This window comes from Harpia harpyja, chromosome 8 (assembly GCF_026419915.1).
Source record: "Harpia harpyja isolate bHarHar1 chromosome 8, bHarHar1 primary haplotype, whole genome shotgun sequence".
Classification (NCBI taxonomy): domain Eukaryota; kingdom Metazoa; phylum Chordata; class Aves; order Accipitriformes; family Accipitridae; genus Harpia; species Harpia harpyja.
In genome coordinates this window covers 15029128-15053703 of record NC_068947.1, presented here as the reverse complement: position 1 = coordinate 15053703, position 24576 = coordinate 15029128, and the positions used below count along the sequence as shown (strand labels likewise).

The window sequence follows — 24576 nt, the reverse complement described above, 5'->3', positions numbered from 1 at the left end:
ATGAGGTGTGATAAACGCAAGCCTTCGTTTGAATACAAACAGATTCTTAAAATATTTTAACTAGGAGTATAAGTGAAAATAAATTAGGCCAGTGGGATTTAGCCAAAGAATTCAGATTCTGTGGGATTTTCTTAGTTTACTACTTAAGTTAGAAATTATACAAGCTTTGCAAGTTTTTGGCTCTGGAAACAATCAGGGAATTATTCTGAAATTAAATCACTATCTTCTGACTGGCAGCATAAGAACAAACAAAAATCAGTGTATTTATTCTTAACACCACTGGAGCAGGTGCTGTCTAAACTTCTCTAAACAGCCATACCATAAGTTTCTTAGCTCCTACCTTAGCTCCCATACTGTTGTAAGTCCAAACTCTTTTTCTTCATTTTTTTCTAACAAGGGCAAAGAGATGGAGATGTGCAAAATGAAAACTGAAAGCCATGATCCAACTTCAAGTTTCTAAGAAATCTGATTACTCTCTTCTCCCTGTGTAGTCAGAATGAGAAACTGGCACCTCCAGAGAATAATTCAGACTTTGTGCAACTGCACTTAGTTGTAGTTCAGCATTCAGATCTTTTCAAATAAAAGTAGTTAAAGTCAAAAGCTAGCACACAGCATGTTTGTCTCCATGGCTGACAACAGTGATTCTTCCCATCAGCTTCCTAAAATGATCAGACAAAATTTATTCTGTAGACGTAATTCCAAGGCTGAGATAGGCCCTATGCATCACTTAAAGCAAGTGTAATGGCCAGAGAAGTTGCCAAGGCAACACATACTGGGCTCCCCTTCTTCTCCAGAATTCCCATTTTCTGAAAAAAATAGGGAGTCTGTTTGGAACTTAAACATGCTGAATAACTCCAGCACATCTCCTTCGTAGGTCAAGTGTAAGAAACGTGTACTGCCCAGCCAAGTGGATTCTTTACTAGTTCCTAAACTGGGGCTTCCTCAGCCACACATCATGTGGGCAACCCGTTAATCAAACACATTATCAAGTCACTTAGATACCTAACTGCTATTCTGTTTTATTTGAATGTAACATCTTCAATTTATTCTTTTACTAGTCTGATCATTATAACAATTATAGTGAAAAGGTATGAAGGAGAAAAGCAGATCCATGACTTGTCCGAGCCCCGAGCTACTCAATGGGGTTAATCAGGGAGGCGGGGAGGTTGTTTCATCTGACCACATTATCAACATATGTAGTTTTGCTATGCCTTACTGTTAAGGGAGAGGCCACTGCCTGAGCATTCACACACCATTCAAGGAGCTGCACACACACCACCCGAGTCTTTTAACTGCTCGGACCAGAGTCCCTTCACAGCGGGCGGCTCCAGTGAGCTGACGGATGCCCCTTCCGACTCCTCACACACACACTCACCCTCACACTCACAAGCGCTTCCTCCTCCCTCAGGCTTGACCCTAGGTTTTGTGAAGCAGAGTCTTCGACATGATGTACGTCAGACGAATTTATTGAGCGGTACAGCGGTATAGGACAGCTCGAGCTGGGTGCCTCCGGAGAGGGACCCCGAACAAAGAAATATCCGGGCAATTATACCCTTACAATCTAAGTTCCCTTCCCCTCATATGACGGTTTGGTCCAACAGTAATATTTGGGTCTGGGGTCTTGTTCCTCATTGGATCCTTTTTCTGTCTCCAGGCAGGCCATTCCTTTTGTTATCTCCAAGAGGCAGCTTCTGCTGGCAGATGTGGCTACCTTATTTTTCACAGGATGCAGCTTCTGCTGACAGAAGTGGTTACCTTATTTTTCCCATGATGCACCTTCTCGGGGCCCCCCTTCATGTAACTAAGTAGAATTTCACTGCTTGTGGCCTAAGGCTTTAGCAAGTCTTTCTATTAATTCTATACAATGAATTTCATTTGAGCTAGGAAGTGACTATACAACAGATTCCATTTAAGCTCCTATAACACTTACTCTCCCCTTTTTAAGTCAATGGGTCATGTCCTACACTGACTTATGCCTGCCTTTGAGGTTTTTAACTTATTACTATAAGCACATGACTTCATTAGAGGCTATATTCTGATCTGAGCTCAGATCGGTGGCAATAAGGTGGCAGGTTTCCCAGTGCACAGAAAGCCATTTGATGAACAAGGATAGCCCTACCTGATATGCGTTCGCACTGACACTACAGAACTGACACCGTTATACTTAACATGCTACAAAACGATGACTGAAAAAGCATGAAAATCTCTTTCTCAATGAACTGCAAACATAAATCCGTGAGTGCTTCTGCGTAGTTTAAGCTTATCAACAGTTTTTACTAAATAAAAGTTAAAATTCAAAGGCAGACCTGACAGTCACGAATAGCAACAATATACATGTAATATGTTGTAATTAATATTATAAACATATATAACAATAGATTATATTATTATGATGTATTTTATTCTATTACATGTATTATATTATATACTTTTTCAAGTTAATCCTCTTCAAAAAAATGTGATTTGTAACTTCAGCATTCAATTTTTTCACCTTAATACAAAAAGTCTGTTTTAAAATGTGTGCATGAAAACAGCACCGTGTAAAACAAAACAGTAGATGTTATTGAAACCCTTCCATTTCCATTCTTTAGCTCTCATTTTAACTGTGCAGTCTTACAGGGTTTCCTCTCATATTTAACAAATGATGAGTGCTCCAAGGCTACATGTGTATTCATACGACAATGTGAATTGTTCAGGAACTTCCAGCAGCAGGGTAATACAATATACTTACTATAAGAGTTCAACGTGGGTTAATTGCTCTGCAAAATGGGTATCTCTTTTTTGTGACTCAATCCCCTTTGGGAATGCCAAACCTCCCCCTGCACTGACAGAAACCATGCAAGCAGGGGGCCCACTTCATTAACAGGAAGAAAATCTACTAATTTTACGTAACAAAAAAATAAAGAGGAACATATTTTGCCTTCAATTCCATGAAAAATCAGACACACAAGGTGCGTGACAGGAAAATAGGGACCTAATTGTTTAGCACCCTCAAGAACTGTTCACAACAGGTGGAAAGAAAGGCACGGAAAATTGACGCAAAGGAGATGACAAATCCTAATACAGAAATCTTTCAGCAAGCATGTAATGAAAAATGGTATTGCAGAGAAGAGTCTGGGAATGGCACAGAACCAAATCAGTGCCAAAAACTTCCGAATTCCTCCCTTTCTACAGGCGAGGAAGGGAACAGACTCTTGGCTGTATTACAAAAATTCCTGCATGATCTTTTATTATCAGGCTGAAGGACAGCTTTCTCTAACACTGGATGATGCAAAACACTACCAATAAGTGAATGGAAGAATAAAGTATGAAATATTATACATTTCAAACTAAATTAGCAAAAATTACTGTTGAAATTAATTTGATTTGATTTAAGGGAAACAAACATATTCAGTTATTTGAGCTAATCCTTATCACCAAAGGAAGGCACAAAATATTGAATATAAAAAACCTCTTAAGGAAAACAGGCATGGAAGCAGCTATTTCAATGCACTAACTTTCGTCTTTTGAGAATAAAAAGCGCTTCAACCCTATAAGTAAAAAACCCAGAAGTTTAAAAGTTAGTAAGCCCAATGACAAAAAGAACAAAGGAAGATGATATTATATCAAGGCTAAGTTAAATGGGAGGGATGTAGATTAAAGATTCCTTAAAGAGCAGATCTATTGCCACTAGTATTTAACTTCAGTTTTTAGGCTAGACATTCATCAAGCAAAGCATTCCTATCCCACACGACAGTTTAACAAACAAAACCAAGGTATCTAAGCTTTTAAAACCAATCTGAATTATTGTGAGAACTCTCTGCACAAAGAAGTACTCATTATCCAAACTGATAAAATATATTTGGTTATGTATCTGTAGAAAAGATTATCTATAAAATGCATACACCATTTAAATGCAACTGACCAATTTATCAGCACACATTTTTAAAGTATCCACCATCAATGCCTCTTTCTTGAGAGAAAGGCATCCTTCCTGCCCACCATGGTATTTTCCAGCTCTCCAACATGCATTCTTGAGGGACAAGGGTGTCGGGGGTTAATTTTTACAAACTGTTAATGTTGGGGATAAAACATTTATTTACAGCAGACAATGTACTAGGATAGTCTCACCATGCTAAAAAGACAAAGATTACTCTTTGAAGACTTTGTAGTTCAACAACACACATCTTCAAGAAAGGAAACCACAAGGTCTGTGACGCAGCTTGCAGTTGGTTTTGACTATTACAGCAAAACAGCTTCCTCCACCTACGTGAGCCTAGATGATGAGGCATGGCTAGCTAAAATAATATTAAAAGTAGTAAACAATTTCCATAGCTTTTAAGAAAATGGTCAATTGAGTTGAGCCAATAGTTGTAAGAGGAATAATTCTGACTTGTAGTTACAGTCCTAGTGGAATTCTGAGGCAAGTATCTGAGAAGGGAGGCTTTAAACAGGTACATCTGCCTGATGATGAAATGAAAACAAGCACTGTGACTGTATGGCATATTTTGCAAAGGCTACGTTAATGCCAAGTTTCTATCTTCAAATGACATTTCAACCCACTCCCCACAACATACCTGATTTTAATTTGTTTTCTAAAATATATAGTTTGAAGAGAGAATAAGGGAGATCACCGAGGTGCATGCAATGACTAAACATGAGGCCACTGTCTTTACATACAGTAACACATCACAAGGATTTGGGAAAAAAAAATAATCACTAAGTATAAAATATAATTTGTCAATCCCAACTTGTCTGCTTGTGCCTCTGAAGTGCCATTCCAACCTCCTTCAACTATGTGCTGCTCTTACTTTTCACTAACTCATACCTGCATTAGCAGCACACATATTTGAATACAACTAAAACAAGAGTTTTAAAGTGAGTCCTAATGCTCCCTTTCCAAAATTAGAGCTGTAGTACAATTTTAAAAAATTAAACAATATTAATCTAGAAAACCATAAAGAAAAACTAAAAGGGCACCAATGATGTAAAGGATTTTCTTTTTCAAAGCTTTTAACTGTTTGGAAATTGTTTATTCTAAGCTGACATTTTATTTAAATATCCTATTCAGCAATTATGAAAGCAACTTCATCCCACATTTCATTTCCACTAAAATTCACCATTTTTGTGTCAAACTCTTCCTAACAACGGCACTTTATGCTTCTTAAATATTGGGGAAAAGGGATCCACAATGGCATTTCATATAGAATATATCACATGCTGGCTTAATCATGTATAAATCAAATCTTCTGTCAACTAAAACATTAAAACAGGATATAAGGTGCCAGTAAAGAATAAAACTGAAATGTATATCTAATTAGTTTATCTTTTAATGAAATGCTTGTGAAACCATTCCAGCCAATTAAGAGTGTGCTAGAAATATTTCTTTATCAATCTCAAGTCTTGTGAGTCTAATAACTATGTCTCTACAATGTAACACCTGTATCACTATACCAGATGCATCCTCAAAAATAATGGTTTCATCTTAAATCATGCAATCCCAGGCATTCTCTGAGGAGAGGAGACAGAGAAAGCGGAACCGCTTCTGGCAAGGTTAACCTGTTCAGTTGGCATTAGGATAAATATCTTTGAAGACAAGGTTTCTGAACTGAAACTTACAGAAAGAATTTCCTTTTAGAGAAAAAACAAGGAAGCTTCTAATCTTTGGTAAGGATTTTAAATCTTAGTGTAAGAAATAAAAATGGAAATGCTTTTAAAAATAGCCTCAAATGGTTTAAATAAAGCTTTTAACAGGAAATCATAAAAGCAATATTGATCATTTAAAACTATATGACATTTAAACAAATCTTTATTTTACAATTAGACTAATGCCATTTAATTTTAGACACCTACAGGTGAATTCACACTTTGTTTGTTACCTTAGGACACATAAATGGACACCAGTGATAATACAGTGTGTACATTAATACGGAAACTGCCAAGACCTGCCATCTGGAGAGCTAATGAACAATCAAGAGATCCCAAATTAAACTACAGAATTTTCCCTTAGAATCTTTAGGACAACACTGTCAAGTTCAATCTATTCACTTAGCCTCCAGAATCAATTTTTCAAACTTTATGACAGGTCTAATAGTTTCCACCTGTTTCTCTTGCTTGACTTTTGACTGGCACGTTACCAGCCAGGGTGGAAATGCAGACAAAGACCCCTATTAGGCTCCGGCTGTTTCTCCACTGTGAGGTTGCTCAGCCATTAAATTAGTTCCAGCCCACTTTCTCCTTCCACATCTTAATTTTGGGGGGGTATGAAGGTTTGGGGAAGTGGAAAGGAAGAGAGACGAAAGTTTGATATTCAGTTGGTGGGCAAGGTATAAGAAAATGTAAAATCATGAAAGTTAAATGCTGCATTTATTCATGATTTACTAACTAAATAATTTACTAACTAAATTTATACTAATCACACTAATTAAGTTCCTGAGGTGTCTGTATGGTATTTTCAATCATCACAAACTTGGCAAAATTTGAGAGACCCTAAGAGAGTCTGTCACATAACAAGCGCTTATTGCAATACATGATTACATAAACACAGTATTGCAATTTTTTTTCTGGGAATCACGAATGAACAATAGATACCTATTTTTGGTTCAAGCAAAGAAAATCTTTTTTCCTGATATATGTTTTCCTTTCATTCAGAATTGGTAATTAGAAAAAAGTGTCATACACATATCCTAACAAATTCATATTGGTTCATTTGGAAGTACCTTAAAAACCTGACAACTTTTTTCTTCAATAAAAATTACCTAATAGATATTTGCATCAATTTCTAGTGATTTACGAAATGTTATCATGTGTGAACACTCAAGGTACTTTGCTGAATTGCAAATCACATGGACTACATTATTCTATTATCCATGACAACAAAGTATTTACCATAACATCAACCATAATACTTAAGACAAGTATTTTAACTTACTAAAACAAAGGTCTTTCTGTAAGATAAATTTAATTGTTTGAATTGTAATCTGACTGCGATCATCTTCCCAGTATAAGCTACTTAGAGCCAGGACTTCTAGTTTACACCTTACCTGAAAACTGACTACTCAAGCTGCATCATGATGGGGAAAATCTTGAAGACCTACATCTGTAAACACTTCATTACATTTGGACTACTTAATGTAAAAAAGCAACCTGAGTGCTGACCACTCTGCTGGTACAGCAGTTTAAAGATGAGAGAGTAAAGGTTCCACAGTCACTGGAAAACCAAGACCACTTCTCTTAGCTGTCTTGCCTTTCTTGATAATATAATCATATATAAATTGGCAGACATGATTCTATTTAGCTTGTGATATCTAAATAAATTCACAAACCTCTGAATTATATACCTCATCTTACTGAGGTGTGTGAATAATGTTACTGAGAACCACCACCAAAACCAACTGTCAGAGAAGAAAGGCCTTGACCTATTAAATTATCACTTTGTCGGTTTCTTCACAGTATTTCTGCTTTCAATCTAGTGGGCTGAACATGCTGTGAATACTAAAAATTAAGAAGCAAATGCTACAAATGCTTCTATAAAATAACTCTTTTCTTTGTGGCTTTCTATTGAACTAGCATATCTGTCTATGTCCAAAAGTCACTGCAAAATCAGTTGCAGGATGAGGATGTAGATCTGGGGGAAGGGGAGTGGCAAAATTAGATAGCAACATTTTTTTAATGTGTGTGCACGAGTACATATGCACACACAGAGAATAGCTTGGAATTAAAAGAAATTTGTATTTGATTCCAACTGTCTCTAAATTGCAATACTTCAGCACAAATTATCATTTGTAAATTCTACCACAGTGTCAACTGTAAGACTACAAACTGATTTACTTTATGCATCCTCATTCACAGATTTTGTGCACGTATATTCTAAAACAAATCACCTTTATTACTTGCAAGAAGGCATATTCTGTAACTTATATCAGTCTCACAATTTAAGCTCTCTAGCTGAGAACTAAAGCTATTATTGCTGGTTAACTAATCAGTTACAATAACATTCAAGATGATTTAACTGATGATGTTTATTAAAAAAAAAAATCCAAACCAAAATTCCTGAGGTTATTTACAACAGTAAAATTCATCTGCAATTTCTGCAGATAAATTAACACTGATACTCAAAAGTAGCTGCCAAGAAAAGTTATAGCTGCAGGTAGAAACACACATAGAATAATCTGTCCTGAAGAGCAACAACTTCCCAAAGACAGTTTTTTCCATCAGACTGTTCATGAAACAGTATAGTCTTTGTACATAGACTCCAAACTAAGATTTAGTAACTGCGATTTTCATATCGCTTAATCCCACTCAAAACTGTAATGAACTACCTTCTCAAAGGTATCCCACAACTCATTCACAAGGGTCATCTATGCGATGATGAAAGAATGTCTAGCATAACCCTAATCGATGTTTAAAAAAAACCCAAATAAACCACTAAAGAGCATTTTAGTGAAATATTCAGTAAAGGGAATAAGAGAACACAGTAATCTTAAAATTAAGGCCACAGTCTACTTGGTATTACTTTCGTCAAACAACTAGCTTAGAAAATAACTTGTACTAGAAAATGCATGTAATCTCCCAAATATGCATATTTACTACCTTAAACTTTCCTATGGTGATGTTCATGGTTTGCAAGAGGAATAACAATTAAAATCCACCGCCAAGTAAAAAGTTGTCACATTGAGATATTTCTACCCTTTATAGCTTAGTATTTTATACATTATCAATTAATATTCTGTGAACACCAAGATCTCTATTTTGTGTCCTATCTAGAAGATAATCGGCTTTTTTTTTTTTTTCCTTTGGCTAACTTGTAGGCAAAAAAGAAACCAAAGAGAAAGAAGATTCGTTCTGAACATTGTGTGTTACTATAATTGTGAATTCCAGATCAGAAAGTTTATTCAGTATGGTCTAGATCACTATCTTACCCATCTAGAAGATTCATTGTTGTTGTGGTAACTTCAGTAAAAAGAAGAATCTTTCCAAGTTTCTTTGTTTGAAGATTCTGTTGATATGTCTTGAGGCTGAAATGTTCTGATGAGAACCTTCCCATCTCAGTGATGACTGGCATGAGAGACGGAGTTAACTCCATTTTTGATTCACAGGATGAAACAAATTTAAGAGACACCTTGCTGGACACTCTTAATCCTTCAGCATCTACATTTCCCTCGAGCCATTTCAGAAAAGCAAGATGGATTTCCTGTGGGCAAGGGAAATAAAATAAGGCATAGAAATACAGACCACCATGTGTGAAGACATACATTCTTCTGAGAATATTTTTATTCAAGCAATTATCTTCTACTGCAAAATAGGAAAATTAACTCAATGTCCTCTTCAAAGATCAACTTCTGCTGCTTGTACTAGTCCAGCCTGGCCTGACTACTAGGTACTGTCTTCCTAGACTTGAGACCATGCTCCTTTGCAGATTAATTAGGCTTAATCTTTCCCTGTAACAGCATTTGTAGTGGTTCTCCTAGATACTGAAGCATGGAGTGCACACATTTGTCTGTATTATGCAGGTTTTTCAACATGCTAAGTTTCTTTGCTGGAAGTCCTTTAGTCCATTGCTAAGACTCGATCTGAAGGATAAAGTAGCAGCTAAGAAAAACATTTACTGATTTCTCAGTAGAATACCTACTAAAAGGGTTCATATCTTCAGCTAACAGAAGCTTCACTGCTATTACCTTAAATATAGACAAAAGTGGCTGTTAATTAGCTAGCTAAGAGAAGCACGTAACTCAAGAATGCACACAACTAAGAAAATTCTACCAGTGTATGAAATGCAGTCGTATATATGCTCTGTTGTCCTTGTCCCAGTCAGTGGCACAGCTAGCACACATTTCTGTGCAAAAGATTTTAAATGTGAAATATACATATACATACATATATAATTTTATATGGCTACATAGCAAAACTTTGATTTTTCTCTCCTTTATTTTAGGTTATTTAGAAATATATTTTTTTGAATGTGAAATGAAGAGATGGATTACTAGGATTATTACCTGTCTGGTGACACCCTGAAACAACTGTTACACATTCATAGAACTCTTTCTGGAGATATCTAATTCTGTTTTGAGAGATCTGATATGAAACATTTGCCATGTCTTTAGAAACCGTAAGTTAACAGCCCATGAACACAGATGCTGGGACTTCTTTTTGCTAAGCGTGTAGCTTAAATTTCGAAGAGCTCTCCTTCTAGAGTCAGAGTGGTCTTTTATACGATATATGAAACCACAAAAATTGTGGTTTCTATTCTACTGAAAATAATGTACTAGTGATTCTTGCCTTCAAATTTTTAAGAGGAAGACATTTGACTTTTAAATAAAAAACTTCTGACCAAATATATGCCCCTCCTTCCCATTACTGCCATATCTAGGAACCAGAATATGAGTGTTTCCTACGTGAGTGCTTAAGACAGGACTAAGCTCTCTTGCCCTTGAACAAGATGTCTCCGAGCTCCAGCCCAACCCTTTAAAACCCACAACCCACAATTAAGAGCAAACTTCCTATAAATAGTTATCTATCTGAGGAATTGCTCCAATTTTCCAAATCCCATTGTTATATCTTAAGAAGGAATGAGAAAAGTGGTCCTGTTCCTAACACCTTTTTATAGATTTTTCCATCCTCAGAAACTACACATTCTCAAGTTTCACATGGACACTGCTTCTTGTGTGACGTTCTTTGAATGTCAGCAGACTTACTGGTTTGCAGCTCTGTAGTACGGGCAGCAGAGCATAACACGAAGAAAGGAATAGCCTCTTTCCAAATGCAATCAGGCACTAGCTTCTAAGCCCGAGGATGATCTAAGAGTGACTCAGTAGCAAAATTTTAGTTACAGAGAAATTACTTCTCATTTCTTGGTTTTCTAAAGCTCCGTCTGAACTCTTTCTAACTTCTTGGATAAAATATGCTTTAAGTATTTTCTTCCTTTTTTTGTGTGTGTGTATGCATCGTAAATGATGATGTGGCATTAAAGGTTTTATGAGCATTTCTCTGACTGATCTGCATGAAGCACTTCTATCTTCATTTAGCATAATATCATAGCTTTGAAAGACTGCTGCTAAATTCTTTACACACTATCCTACTTGTTTTACACACACACAGAGTCACGTATTAGCTCTAACAGATATTTAGAAAAATTATAGCTTTCATTCTTGTCAGGGAGTATATGGAAAAACCGTGCTTAATCAGAAAGTGCATTTTCCTATTGCTTTCCAAACACAGAAATTCACTTAGCATAATTGAGTGTGCAATTCCTACACACAAAAACATAATTTTAACTCACTTAAGGACAGGTTTACAGACTTACAAAAACAGACATTAAGTTAAAAAATAAAGGTGCTTAAAGTATTATTACATTCTAAACAAACAATAAAAGTGCTTAGTTCTATGTGTCAGAATGTCTGGTGTACTTTTGCCACAGCATACTTTCTGAAAAGACTGAAATAGCATATATTTATGTGTGAAGTTACATTATTACAAATATGCCCACAATTCCTACCATTTATCCTCATGAGTATATTCTTTCAGGTGAATTTTTCCCCATAGTTTTTAGGTTTACTTCTTGATTTAATTTTCTTGTTTCTAACGCATACTGAACAATTTAAGAATTGTTACATGTGTATAATTATGAAGCTAATTTTTCCCATAATGTACACGTTTATTGAGCTGATCAAAAATATAAACATGAATAATACATAATCAAGAACAGTTGATTTTTAAAAATTCCTAAAAAATATGTTTTTACATTTTTAATAAAGCAAAGTTTCAAGTGCTGTCCAAGTTCATGCTAGAAAAATTAATTTTCGTTTCAAGAGCCTCCTTCACACAAAGTTACAGAAACACGGATGCTGAACCAATGCATTTTGGTCCCCACAATTATACTAGCACACAGAGAAGTACATTTTTGTATAATGAAATAATCACATTTTATAAGAAGTCAGGGTTAACCTCTGCTTCAACTCCATTTAAAAGGAATATAATCACGTCAGAACCTGTGTGATTTGTTGCTAAATTCAGGATTGAGCTTTGAATTCAAAACCCATCCCCAGTCACGTCTGCCGTTCTGCAGCAACCTCTGGTGGCCATTTAAATGAAAAGGGTTGGTTCAGGAACTGTCTGGCCTTCCACACCTCTGGGACCAGATCAGGTGTGTCAAGCAAGGCACCCAACACAAGGTAAGGAATACCCAAACTCCTGGCCACTGCTTACCCTGACCTTTATCAAAATCCGAAAACATGCAGGTACAAGCTTTAAATGAGTATGCCACCAAAAAAGCTGTAGCTGTCACATATTCAGGCACAGACAACAATATATGTGTAAGTAGCTGCAGATAATTGTACTAAAATCTGTATTACGCATATTACCAGTAACATACTTTGTAAATATAATAACTACACTTGCTTTAGGGTAGCACAAATGTATTCTGAAATTGTTATTCATCATTACTGCATCAGTTTTGGATAGGAGAACTGAAGTCAAGCCAAATTTAACGTCCTATAAAACTGTTTATTTTTCAAATGACATTTTATATGTACATTCTCTAAAGCAAAGATATTGCCTTCTTTCTTAAAGTAAGAATGAAATTTGACACATCAACCAAACAACTTGGCAACAAGAGAGCTAATCGGCTTTTCACAGTTAAAATAATCAACTACAAATTTAATATTTATAACGAGAAAATTTTTCTACCCAGATTTTAAATGGTAAAAGCACAATATATTTTCAATGCATTGTAAAAAACAATTACCAAAAGCAGAAAAGCACTAGACCAACAGGAACTACCACCATTTCTCACTAACAAATTCTTCCCCAGCACTCCAAAGCACAACTTAAATCCTCTCAGTCAGAAGCATGGAGAGATACGAAATTTCAAAGCAGTGACAGCCTCACTGATCTGGTACCCACAGACAAACAGATCAAAAAGCAGAATTTTGATTATCAGACTGAAAGCGTCACTGAATGAAAAGTTGTTCTGAGTGGGTAGGGAGATACAGTGGATGTTAAGTCACAAAATTCAGAGAAAGAGAGCATTAAGCTACTGCATACTACATACCCTCAGCTCCTCCACTGATCAGCACAAAGATTTACTAGGGGTCACTGTATCAAGGATTGGAGGTCTGACATTGCAAGTTGTTGAACTAAAGTTTAAATGGTAATTGTAATGTAAAGAAGGAAGAGTAAAAGCTGTATTTTGTTTATGATCTAACATCTGCTTTCTATGATTTTAAGAGTTCGGTCAGGTGTGTGAAGAAACTGTTATGTAACAGAAGTTTTCTTTTGCTGTTCAAAATTCTTTTTATTTTTGTAATAATTAGTTTCACTTTTTCCTAATGCTTACTTAGTGGTTGAAACTGAACAAAAAGGAGAAAAGAGGGAGACATAAGAGACAAAAAAAAGCTGCATAAGGCCCCTTCTCTGTTGTAGTAGAAAATAACAGAAAATTACAGCTCCTGATGGAGAAGATTTTATTTGCACCTGGGCTCTATCAACCAATGAGACTTATGCACAAAGCACATAAACTTTCAGTTATAATGGTTCAAAATAATCCCAAATCCAAGACTTTATTCTTACATTCTATTTATATATATATAGAATTTTGATGTATTTTCTTATTTTTATATGTACACTCATATACACACACATATATATGCAAGTATCTCTCTCATTGGGCATGTTTGGGAGCTGCTCTTCTATCGAACTCTGTGACGATAGGTCTTCAACTCTGTTTCAATGGAATTCTTTGTTAAGACAAAATTCAGTCACAGCCTAAATTCATTTGGTTTCTATTAAAAACATGGAGGCAAAACTAAATGAAAGCTAAAAATATAATGCCATAAAACAAACAAACATTATACATCAGTCAGCTCTTTCCTTTCTTGGGAGGAAAAATGAGATAATTTTAACTACTGATGCTCTACCTGATGACTCAATATTGTGACTGTAATATAATACTCTATTTTAGCTGTTGCTTGTTGAGTAAGTGAGGCCAAGTGTTCACTTTCTGGATACATAGCTAGAACAAAATTTAACAATTTTTCTCCTTCCTTTGCATAAAATGTAATCATTTCCAATGAACTACCTCTATTTTTGCTTCACTGTACTTTAAAAAAGTTTGCAGTTGATGCATTGATTCATATATTATCAGTTGATGTACTGACTAAATCACATATGCATATATGTTTAACAACTGCAAACAAGTGAAGATTACACAAGCATAAAGTACCAATCTTTTAGAGGAGAACATGAATAGCCCATTTGGAGCACAACCACATTTATACACATCACACCTTCAATACGGCTAACCTTTTTTTTCTGAATTGGCTGTTTCCAAATAAGTGTTATTCGGTTCAGGTATGATCTCAAATGTACATATTTCATATGAATTCTGTATCAGCACTGATAGAAAAGAATGTATTTTAATAGAGTCCATGGCCTTTGGAATCTGATTTCAACTGTAGAATATAAAAATACACACACGCATATACATATACACAAAAAAAATACATCCTCCTTGTATTAAACAGCTTTTTTCAACAACCCTACAAGTTTGAAGGTGTTAAATTAGCCACTGGAGAGCTTCCATAGTATCTCTTGAATCCAATAGAAACAAACTGAAGTCCAGCATGGTAGTAAGCAGTAGGTTGGTGCCAGCAAAAAACACATCTACAGTGGCAACTCCAGCCCCAAATGCTAGTGACTTAGGAGGCCAGCAGCAGGAAAAGTCAGCTGTTAGCACAAGAGGGCAAGGTTTTGGCAGACATTTCTGACTAATGAGGCACACAAAATGCTTTTCTGATGCTGCCTGTGTTTTTACTTCCTGTAATAATGCCATACTTTGAGATCTGAAGCTGATGACAGTTTCATAACACAACCATGGCCCCGTTTTAAAATCATGTTCATACTTAGTCAATACAGAAAAATGCTATAAATAAATAAATAAATAAATATTAAATTGCACCAAAAAACCTTACTGTAAATATACAGAAGGTGCAGAAAAAATGTGAAGTTACATACTATCCTTATTGTCTTCAAACCTTAGCATGTATGTATTACCTTTTACTGAGGCTTTGTAAAACATTTTATAAATACTGTTTAGTACCACAATCATTCATCAAAAGGTATTACTTTATCTTACAAGGGAGGGAAACCCAGTACAATGTCTTTATCCTTAGGAAAAGACTGAAGAAAGGAGAAAAAAAACCCCAAAACTTGATAGATCAGATGAGGAAAGAGGATAATCTCTTGGCGATCAGAGTCTTACAGAGGAACTGGAAGAGGATGAAGAACAGGCCTGCTGTAACCTCTTCCATAGAAACACTCACAAAGATGGGAGAAAGGTTGCTCTTCCATCTCAAGAAAAACAATACTGGCAATTAAGCTGCAGCGGCCATCTTCTGCAAGTTCAGCAGGACTTAGGAAAGCTGTAGATAGCAGATGTATTATTTGTGTTTGTGTGTCAAAGCCAGTGTCTCTAACCAGACAATCAGGTTAATTCATTAGATAGTCCTAATCATTATTTCAATATTGTTCAGATGTCATTAATATGTAATAACATTACCAAAGTACACATCAATGCCTGGAGTCCTTAATAGTTGCCCTTTTAGACTTAAGTGTAAAGTTGAAGATGGACTTTTGTATCAACTGAAACAAAAAGAATAAACAGAACTGTAAAACACAGGCTATTCACAACACATTCAAAATCTGATTTGAAATATATAAAGTATTCAAATTCATTTTCAGAAAGCATATATAAAACTTTCCTCTCAATATTAACTGCTTATAATTAATTTCAAAGTTCAGTCCTTGTTCAAGGAAATAGATAAAAATTCTGCAAGCTAGATGTTTCCCTCCATGGCCCCACTGGCTGATTTTAATCTATTTTCAGATTAATTACAATATTTTCATTTGTTTTGCATATTATATTAATAGGAAGACATATTTTAGCTGAGGTCACTCTTCTAGGCTAAGTCAGGGGAGAATCTGTGCATCTCTCTTATGCTATTCAGCACAGAGAGGGCCATTATTTTCATGATTGGTGTTTTAGTTCATAGTACAAAAATCTTAGGAAGGAGAGAATTCCCCAGTTCTCCACTCCCTCCTTTCCCCATGCCCCAAAGAACTTCATAAAGATTTTATTATAGTACAACCAAGGTGCATTCTCATTTCACGTTCTCATGAACTTCTGTAGTTACTTGGCTGATATTTGCTATGCGTTCTCGGGATACTACATAACTAGGAAATCTGTTTCAGTTTATTAATAATCTTTTTATATTTTCTAAACCCAGATACGGTGCAAAACATGAGTTGATTGTGTAAAATATGGAAGGGCATTTAGAAAGATGGCAGGGTTTGGTAACTTTTTAAATTCACACCCAGCCAGATTTTTAGGAGTCTGTAGTGGTTTGGGTAGTTATTTTAATCTGTGATATACTTTCTAAAGAGAGGCAGAAAAAGCTAATCATTTCTGAAAGATCATTCCAGAGACCAAGTTCCTTATTTTTGTCTCCATGGTTCAGTGTGTTTTTAAAAACAAGTACTACATTACATAAACAGTTATACAGTGCAACATCTCAGCAGTATGGGGAGTAGAAACAGTCACATATAGAAGTGGGTCTGTTTTGCCAACGGATAACGTGGAATACCTCATCCAAAAAAGGGAAAGATTTTTAACAAAGTGTTGCAAGGTATCCTTATGCTTTTTATTGCAGTTACATTTCTTTGAACATGAAGCATCTTAGATTTCAACCCATTCCCAGTCTACGTGTCCAGCAACTGCTCATAAATCTGTGCCTAAATTTGAATCCAAAATTAAATTTAGCTTTAAAAAGCACTGTATGTAGGCAGAAAATTAATTTATCCAACGTGCAGCAGTCCATTCTAAAAACAGGCTGCAGGGCCCAGGTCAGAATTCACCAACTAATGAAAAATATATCAGATGTTACCTTCTGTAGAGAAAAGAATGCTGTCAATAAGGTTGAAAATAAGATAAAAGGAAATCAACTAGCAACGAAAAGGGAAAATGGTCTTCATGTCAAGTTTTTTGTATCAGTATCTCTCTGTTGTTTTTAGCACAGTGTTATGCTTAGATATTAAGTTACTAGAAGGCACATGCTATCATTCAGTCATGCAAAACAAATACAGGAAATGAGGCAATCACATTTTTTTCTTTATTGTTATATGCAAAAAAAGCATCAAAAATTCTTAAAAGGAGGGAACAATACAAAAACGAGTGAATGTGTACTGCCCTAAGCAGAACACATTTGTTTTGATTTCTCAGTTTTGATAAAGTACTACCATTTATGGTCCCTCACTACGGAACAGCCTTCGCAGCCGCAGGACAAGGCTAGCTGCAGAAGGCCCCACTGCACTGTCCTCAACGCAACCAGAGCTGAGCAGAGGAACAAGGAGGACAGCAGAGCAATGCTGTAAGGTGCATGCTGGCTTTCGCTTTTTCTTACTCAGCTGCAACAGAACAGTCTGGAAGCAATCTTCCCAGCAGCTGCTCTCATCAACAAACTGTTTATTGTAAAAAAGTGGCTGGGTCAAAGGCTAAACGTCATCCAGAACTGAAAGCGTATCTTTAAAAAAACCTGAAGCCGTCCATGCATATGAAAAAAGCACATTACATATGAAAGCGAACCATATTCCATTATGAAAGGCCAAAAGTCTACTTAAACAAAAAATCCTTAATTTGATGAAGCAGTATTTTACAACATTGCACTAATTTACTCTCGCCTGTGCTGATTTTGAGACCTGTGCAAGGTTTCTAATAAAAACAAAGTTATTTAAAATTCCATCTGTGTTTTATGGTAAAAAAAAAAATAGAGTTGTATTAAAAATATTCTAAAATATTTTATTAACTTTTATTAACACTGAATAAGTCAGCTCCATATTCACATACAACAACAACAAAATAAGTACTCCTCTAATAATTACAAATGCACCATCAATGTGTTACACAAGTTGAAAAAACAGGTTTAGGCTCAGTATCAGTTTTACCAAAACAAAACTGCAGGTTTTATGATGCAGGTAGCAGAGCAAGATGACGTACTAAACATATGTTTAAATCCTTTGCAAACACTTGCCAAGTCAGTTTCAAACCTTATTTGAAAACTTTTGAATGTAACAGCCCATATTTAGATGTCAAAACCTATTCCAGAATGCCCAGCTCTGTCAAGAATCACTAAAGGATTGAATTTAACCAGGTTTTAAGCCAAGCATACTTTAAAAATTGTAATCGCATGTTACCATATAACTACATTTAAGCACATGAATGCACACACAAAAAGAAAGGAACAAAGAATGTATGCATCAAAACGCCCTCATATTTAGCATAATTTCGTAACATCCATAATAAAGTTTTAGTTTAAACTAAAGGATACTAAAAATTACAGGATGAAATCTCATTTAGTATTTTGTAGCTCTTAATCTCAGAAATTAAACAGTATATGACCACCTACACAAGGTAAACTGGTATCATAACATAGCACAGTAATTGGGGTACATTTGCTGCAACAGACTATAAAGCTGACTTTGAGGGTAAAGGATCAATAAGAACAAGGTCTACCTTTGACATAACATCACTACATAACACTTCACAAAAATGAGCGTTGCAATGAAAGGGCTGATAAATCAGAGGACTAGTAGGTGTTGATTTATCCTACCTGAAAAAGGCGTGATAAATTATGGTTTGACCATTTAATTCTTCATGACACCTACTTTGTAACAAAACTGTTGTTATTTTTTTGAAGAAAAGTCTACAGTAAATTGAGCATATGTGCAACTGTGCTAAAAATAAGTATAGAGAAACCAGGCAGAAGGGAAAAGACATTCCACTTTTGCACTAAAATCTGAACATTATGCATATTAAAGTGGGTTTTAAAAAAAAAAAACCAAACCAAAACTCATGTTTAGAAGAATAAATTAAGATATAAACCTAACCCTAAATGCTGTACACATTTATTTTAAATTACTCTCAAAAGTATTCTGTATTGACTAGAAAAAAAATACAGGAGAATTTTGTTCTCAGCTAATAGGGCAATAAATTAGATGCAATATATTCAGCTGGTAAAACTGGCTCTGTTAAACAGCTATCACATAATAGTGTTTTTATTTGGTACCAAAACTTTTTTTTTTTTTAAATTGAGGTAAAAATTGTTTGTTGAAAATCTTGGAATTAGTAGTAGAATGAGTTAAGTAAATAAAACCTAAGAACATATTTTTTCTTAGCACTGATAATACACAATTCTTAGTTTAAGGTTTTCCATCAGGTTGGTTTCGCCTTTCGGCAAGTTTATATACATAAAATGTGAATGAATTTAGTGTTCATGAATATGAAATAGTGGAACAGGAGCCAAAGATTCTCCTCTTAGTACTGCAAACATGCATTAAACTCAAATGACAAGATTTCAGCTGTACCTCATTTTTGCTTCTTCTGAGCAAGAACTCCCAATTCTGTCACAATGCAGGGGTTTTTGAGCTAAAGAAATGTCTGTGAAATATTAGGGTGAAACCACAACACATTTTCACATGTACCACAACTCAGAGATTACAATACAGTTATGTCTCTAAAGTTGCACAGCTACTGTTCAACGTGTATCATGTATTTTATAATCCTTTCTAAAACATATTCAGGTTGACATAACAGTTTATAAATATAAACAAAAAGATACTAAAAGAAACATCTTAGAAAGGAAGAATTTCTTGGAAATTATATGCTATAATGGCAAGAACATGCTTGGTATGTTATTTATAGTATACCTACCCCGAAGATAAAAAAGAGTATTAAGATAACAACTACTAACTTTCGCTGTAACTAAGATCTCCTTGCTAATCAAGGATCCTAATAAAAAATATTAACATGACAGCATGGGATTATTAAAAAAAAAAAAAAAGTAAACCAATGCTTTTTATTTAGCGTTCATGCTTCAAAAATACGTCATATACATACATATACAGCAATGTAAAATTTAGATATCAAATCGAGAACTCTGAAGGAAGCCTCAATAATGTTCAGTTTATCACAAATTAATATATTTTTCTTACAAAACATGGGGAAATAATACCATATTCATGCCCATGTACTATAATGCTAGGTTGTAAGAGTGAATGATACAAACTACATTTACAGTTATCCTAGCTGTATGTTTTCTAATGCATTGTAATTCTTCTCTCCCTTTTTCAGCCCTTTCAGATGTAACACTTAGTTTCATCTGCTGGGATTGAAACCTTGTTCAGAACAAAAGAGGCAAAAATTTTTCCTCAGGGGAAAAACAAGAAGATAGTAAGCAAATCATACACTACACCTTCCCATAGCTATAAGTGTCCTCATACACAGGCAGCTTCAAGAACAAACTTCAGAGCCAGCCTCCTTAGAGAGCAGTCATCTGAAAGCATTTCTGCAATTGTCAGGGATAAATGGGAAAAACCCCACAAATTTAATTTGTCCTTTAAAGATGGACATACAACATGCTTAACCCTCACAGGGATAAGGCCAAACATTTATCTAGACCAACCCTTTAGCCACTCCAGGGCTGAGTTCACTTTAGTCAAGTTACATACATCACTAGCTTCTACTCCAAAAGACCACGTTTGGCATACAGAACTTAGAGTACTGCAGACAACACACCAGAAGTCAAAGCTCATGCCTAAAATTCAGGGGTTTAGGAGTGACTTTGGGAAACAAGGCACTCAAAGAAGCAAACGAGAACAGACTCGAGACCAAGGCAGTGTATGAGAAGTGGTCAACAGAAGCAAATACAGGCAGTCAGAAGCATTTTTGACAATGGCACATTCTTCATTCTGAAGGACTTTGGATTCCCTTGACTTGTCTCTGAGGATAACCACCTGTTTCTGTGCTTTGGGATATTTATGCTCTATTACTGTCAAAAGAGTTGAGGGAAGACCCAATCTGTCAAACAAAACTTTGCGATATTTGTTAATTCAAATGGTAACACTTCATGTAAAATGTAGTCCAAAGAGAACTAATTTACTAAAATCTAACCACAATGCTCGAAAACATGCTCTTGCACTGTTTTAAGGCTCAGCTGAATAGCACACCTGAAAAAGATGGCAGCTTCATTTTTCAGACTTTTCCCATTAAAATTTAGTATTAAGGCAGGTCAGGAAATGTCTTGAGGGGCAGCAGTCTGAAGGGTACAACAAAACACAACCTTACGGAAATACTTGCCGAAAACTATATAAACAGTAAATGCTTGCTGCATATGGGCGCTAATGTAGTCTATTGCAAAGGTTAGTGACTGCAGTGCAAGCCTCAAACTTCTGACCAGGTAGGTATAAAAGCTTTTAAGTGGAGTAAGAGAGAGCTTAATGTAATTTTTCATTCCAGCTCAGCAGCCAGTGAGTGAAAGGGGATTCCAGCTCCCAAGGCATATGGCTTTATTGTGCATTTCCTAGCCCCTGACTGACTATAGAAAGCGGTAGAATTTAAACTTTTGAATGCTAAAAAGACAAATAGCCAAGGTCTGGGCAAGAGAGTCTTACAGAAATGAGGACTACGACTATGACATCCTACCCAGACTACACTCCTGAAATCAAGAACTTGGCCAGAATGAAGTAAAAGCTTTAAAAGACTGAAAACGAGCTCCACACACATCCACTCCGAAGATGAACTTTTAAGTGATTAAATATGAACCACCTTTGTTGAAAGCCCTTAATTAATAGTCCCAAACCAGAGGGTTAACTTCTAAAACCAAATCGTCTTGAGGGAAAAAGTTTCAGAGATTACTTCAATCAGTACTAAAATGCAAAAAAAGAGTTTAAAATGCATTTCCAGAATAGTTCCACACAAACTAATGAACTCAAGCTACAGACAAAGTCTGTATACTCAGTCTGTGACACCTAGTGATTAATTTATCCTTGGTTAAATAGGGACAATTTGGGTCTCTGTTTCTTGAACTTAATAGCTGGGGAAACAGGATACTGAGAACAAAGCAATTATTATTTAATTTTGAGTTTAAAGTTTGATGTGTACTTTCAGTTTGTCAAGCTAGTGTTATTACATAAATCAGGAACATGACAGTGGCTGCAAAAGTAACATTCTACCAGCAAATAATCATGTGTCTAAGAGGAAGAGACATCCTTGAACAGATGGAGAAATTGTTTTGTATGCAGCAATAAGGATAGCAGTAATTGTAGTAAGGTTTATTGCGGTTCAAAAATGTCTAATTTGCTATTCCTGGACTGCTAATTGGAGACCATGATTAGATAGAGTGGATCACATAGGATAGAAAAAAAACTTGAAAATATTTAGAGAAGACTGAAGTCCACTCCCACCTCCAAAAGGAAATGGTTGCTGCAGAGATAACAAAAGCATATCCTTATTGTTGCTAGCTATTGATATGTACCATTTGACTGAAATACCAAATTAAACATTGTTGCTTTCCAGATGTTGCCTATGGCTAAAACAGATAGAAGGAAAAGCTTCCCATAATTGCAAGAGCTGACGAACTTTTCTTTCAAATGAAAAAGTAACTTATGCTTGGCAGAAAGGGGCAGCTCATGTCAAAAGCCGCTGCTGCTCAAACAATATGAATACAAGGACAAAGCAGCAGCCATATCAATATAATATGCCCCTTTAAATCTGCACCTTTTCTCCAACAGTGGCCAGCAGCAGATGCACGAGAGAAAAACACGGCAAGCATAAGGTAACTAACTCCTCTTCTAGCAATCTACATCATAAGGATTTGTGAGCCAAAAAGCATATGCCTCAGTTCCAATGAAGTATTCTACCATGAAAGACTGTAATCTTTTGAACTCAGTTCAAAACATTCCTGATACCAACTACACTCATTTAAAATAATGACAGAAGTATTCTAAAGACAAAAGTACAAGCTTAAATATTTTCAGGTACTTCTAACAAAACCTCAGGAATTCAAACAGGCAGCCCCAATATTTATGGTAATTTGCAGCTCATACTGCTTATGGTAACTTTGGGAAAGTGCCCCTCTCTCAATAGGAAGCAAAACATAAGAGTAAGCATTTGCTTTCAGCTACTGTATTTTCTTTTCCATCAGCTAATACATTGTACTAATACACCAACATGTAAAACGCAGTCAAAAAATGGAAAACTAATTAGATAACTTTTATCTCTGCAGCTGCTGTTCCTGTCAGGTAGCTATGGTACATGAACTAGTCGTAATACCAACAATTCCATTTTGGAAAGAAAAAAAGTATATCTTCCAGACCAGAAAAATGCATGGATAATTGCTTATTTCATGTAATGAGTTCTAAAGTCAAAACATGCCATATGTAATTTTTTACTTAAATCTTGACGATTATGCATCAAAACACAATTATCTTTCCTTACCTTGCAAAAGAATTTCAGAAATACCTCCTGGAATTAATTTTCGTCAATTTTGACTACATTGAAATGCTGAGACATGCTCCCACAACATAGTTCTCTCCATCTTAAAATTCAGAGGATGTTAAGATGTTTTTCAGTTCCTAAAAGTTGTCTTTACACAGTAAGTAGAGACCATCCAGGCACAGTTCTTTAAAGCAGAGGAGATGGTGATACACCCTCTCCAACTGAATATTGCTCTTCCTTTCAAATAATTTTTATAATGAGAACAATGTAACTTTTTCTACTGAAGTTACAACCTACTTAATCAGTTGAAAGGTAAGTTACAAAGAAATGATGACCAATTACTTTGTTGCAAGTGTAACATCAAAAAAGATACGACAAACAGAAAAAAGGAAGCATATACATACTATTCAGTAATACACATTATATCCATAATCTCCCTTCACATTTGGATCTTAGCAAATAAAAGTCACCTTATCTTTATTTAGATTCTCTCCCTGGAGTTGTTAAAACATGGTATTCCCTTTATATTAAGTCTATATTGAAGGGCAAGAAGCCGAGCAAAAATCTAGGTGGTTTGTCTGAAGAATGTTTTGACACTGGGCAGTCAGTATATCCACTTCTAGAGACTGAAGTTTTTAAATGATCTATTGTTCTGTCTTCAAATCTTAGTTTTCACCATGTGCTAAAATTGTAAATTTATTATGGTCTCTAGTACTCTTAAACTGCAGTAGAGATTCTCACCCGTGTTAAAACAAGTAGGGACAGACTACTAGTCTCCTCAATACTGATCCTGCTAAGGCTTGGCTTTAACAATTATTTTAATTATACATTTATTCAGTTTTTACAAATTAAGAAGGGTATTTTGAAATGCTTTCTGAAGTAGTACTTAAAATATTCCTTAACTAAGTTCAACAGCACAATTTAGTACACACTTGAGAAACAATCCACACTAGATAAGAAAAGTGATTCTCAATAAAACAAGCTGTAAAAACTCAAATGCTGTCCCGTATCTTACATCCTAGTGAAACGATCAGTCCAAAGTAGCACAAATTTTATAGCTAAAATTATTAGATATGCATTATAATAACTAGCAGCTGTAGGGAATGCTAGAAAATGCAGTAATACAAGTTGTTTTCTGTATGGTCAAGTCTTGCTCCTTACCTCTGCCTCTTCAGCTGTTGCCCCATTCCCCTCTCTCCTCCTCCCACATAGAGTCTGTCTTCTCTTTCATCTGGTATCAAACTAGATCCACTAGCTCTTCCTCCTGAGATTTT

General features: G+C 35.5%; 1 protein-coding gene across 1 annotated transcript in view; it reads right to left on the bottom strand.

Moving 5' to 3' along the window:
- Positions 1-24576, bottom strand: part of HLCS (holocarboxylase synthetase) — a 133896-nt gene that overhangs the window by 75347 nt on the left and 33973 nt on the right. Inside the window, exon 6 of the mRNA XM_052794268.1 lies at positions 8901-9172. Within this exon, the coding sequence (XP_052650228.1) occupies positions 8901-9172 (272 nt within the window). The remainder of the gene's footprint in view (positions 1-8900; positions 9173-24576) is intronic.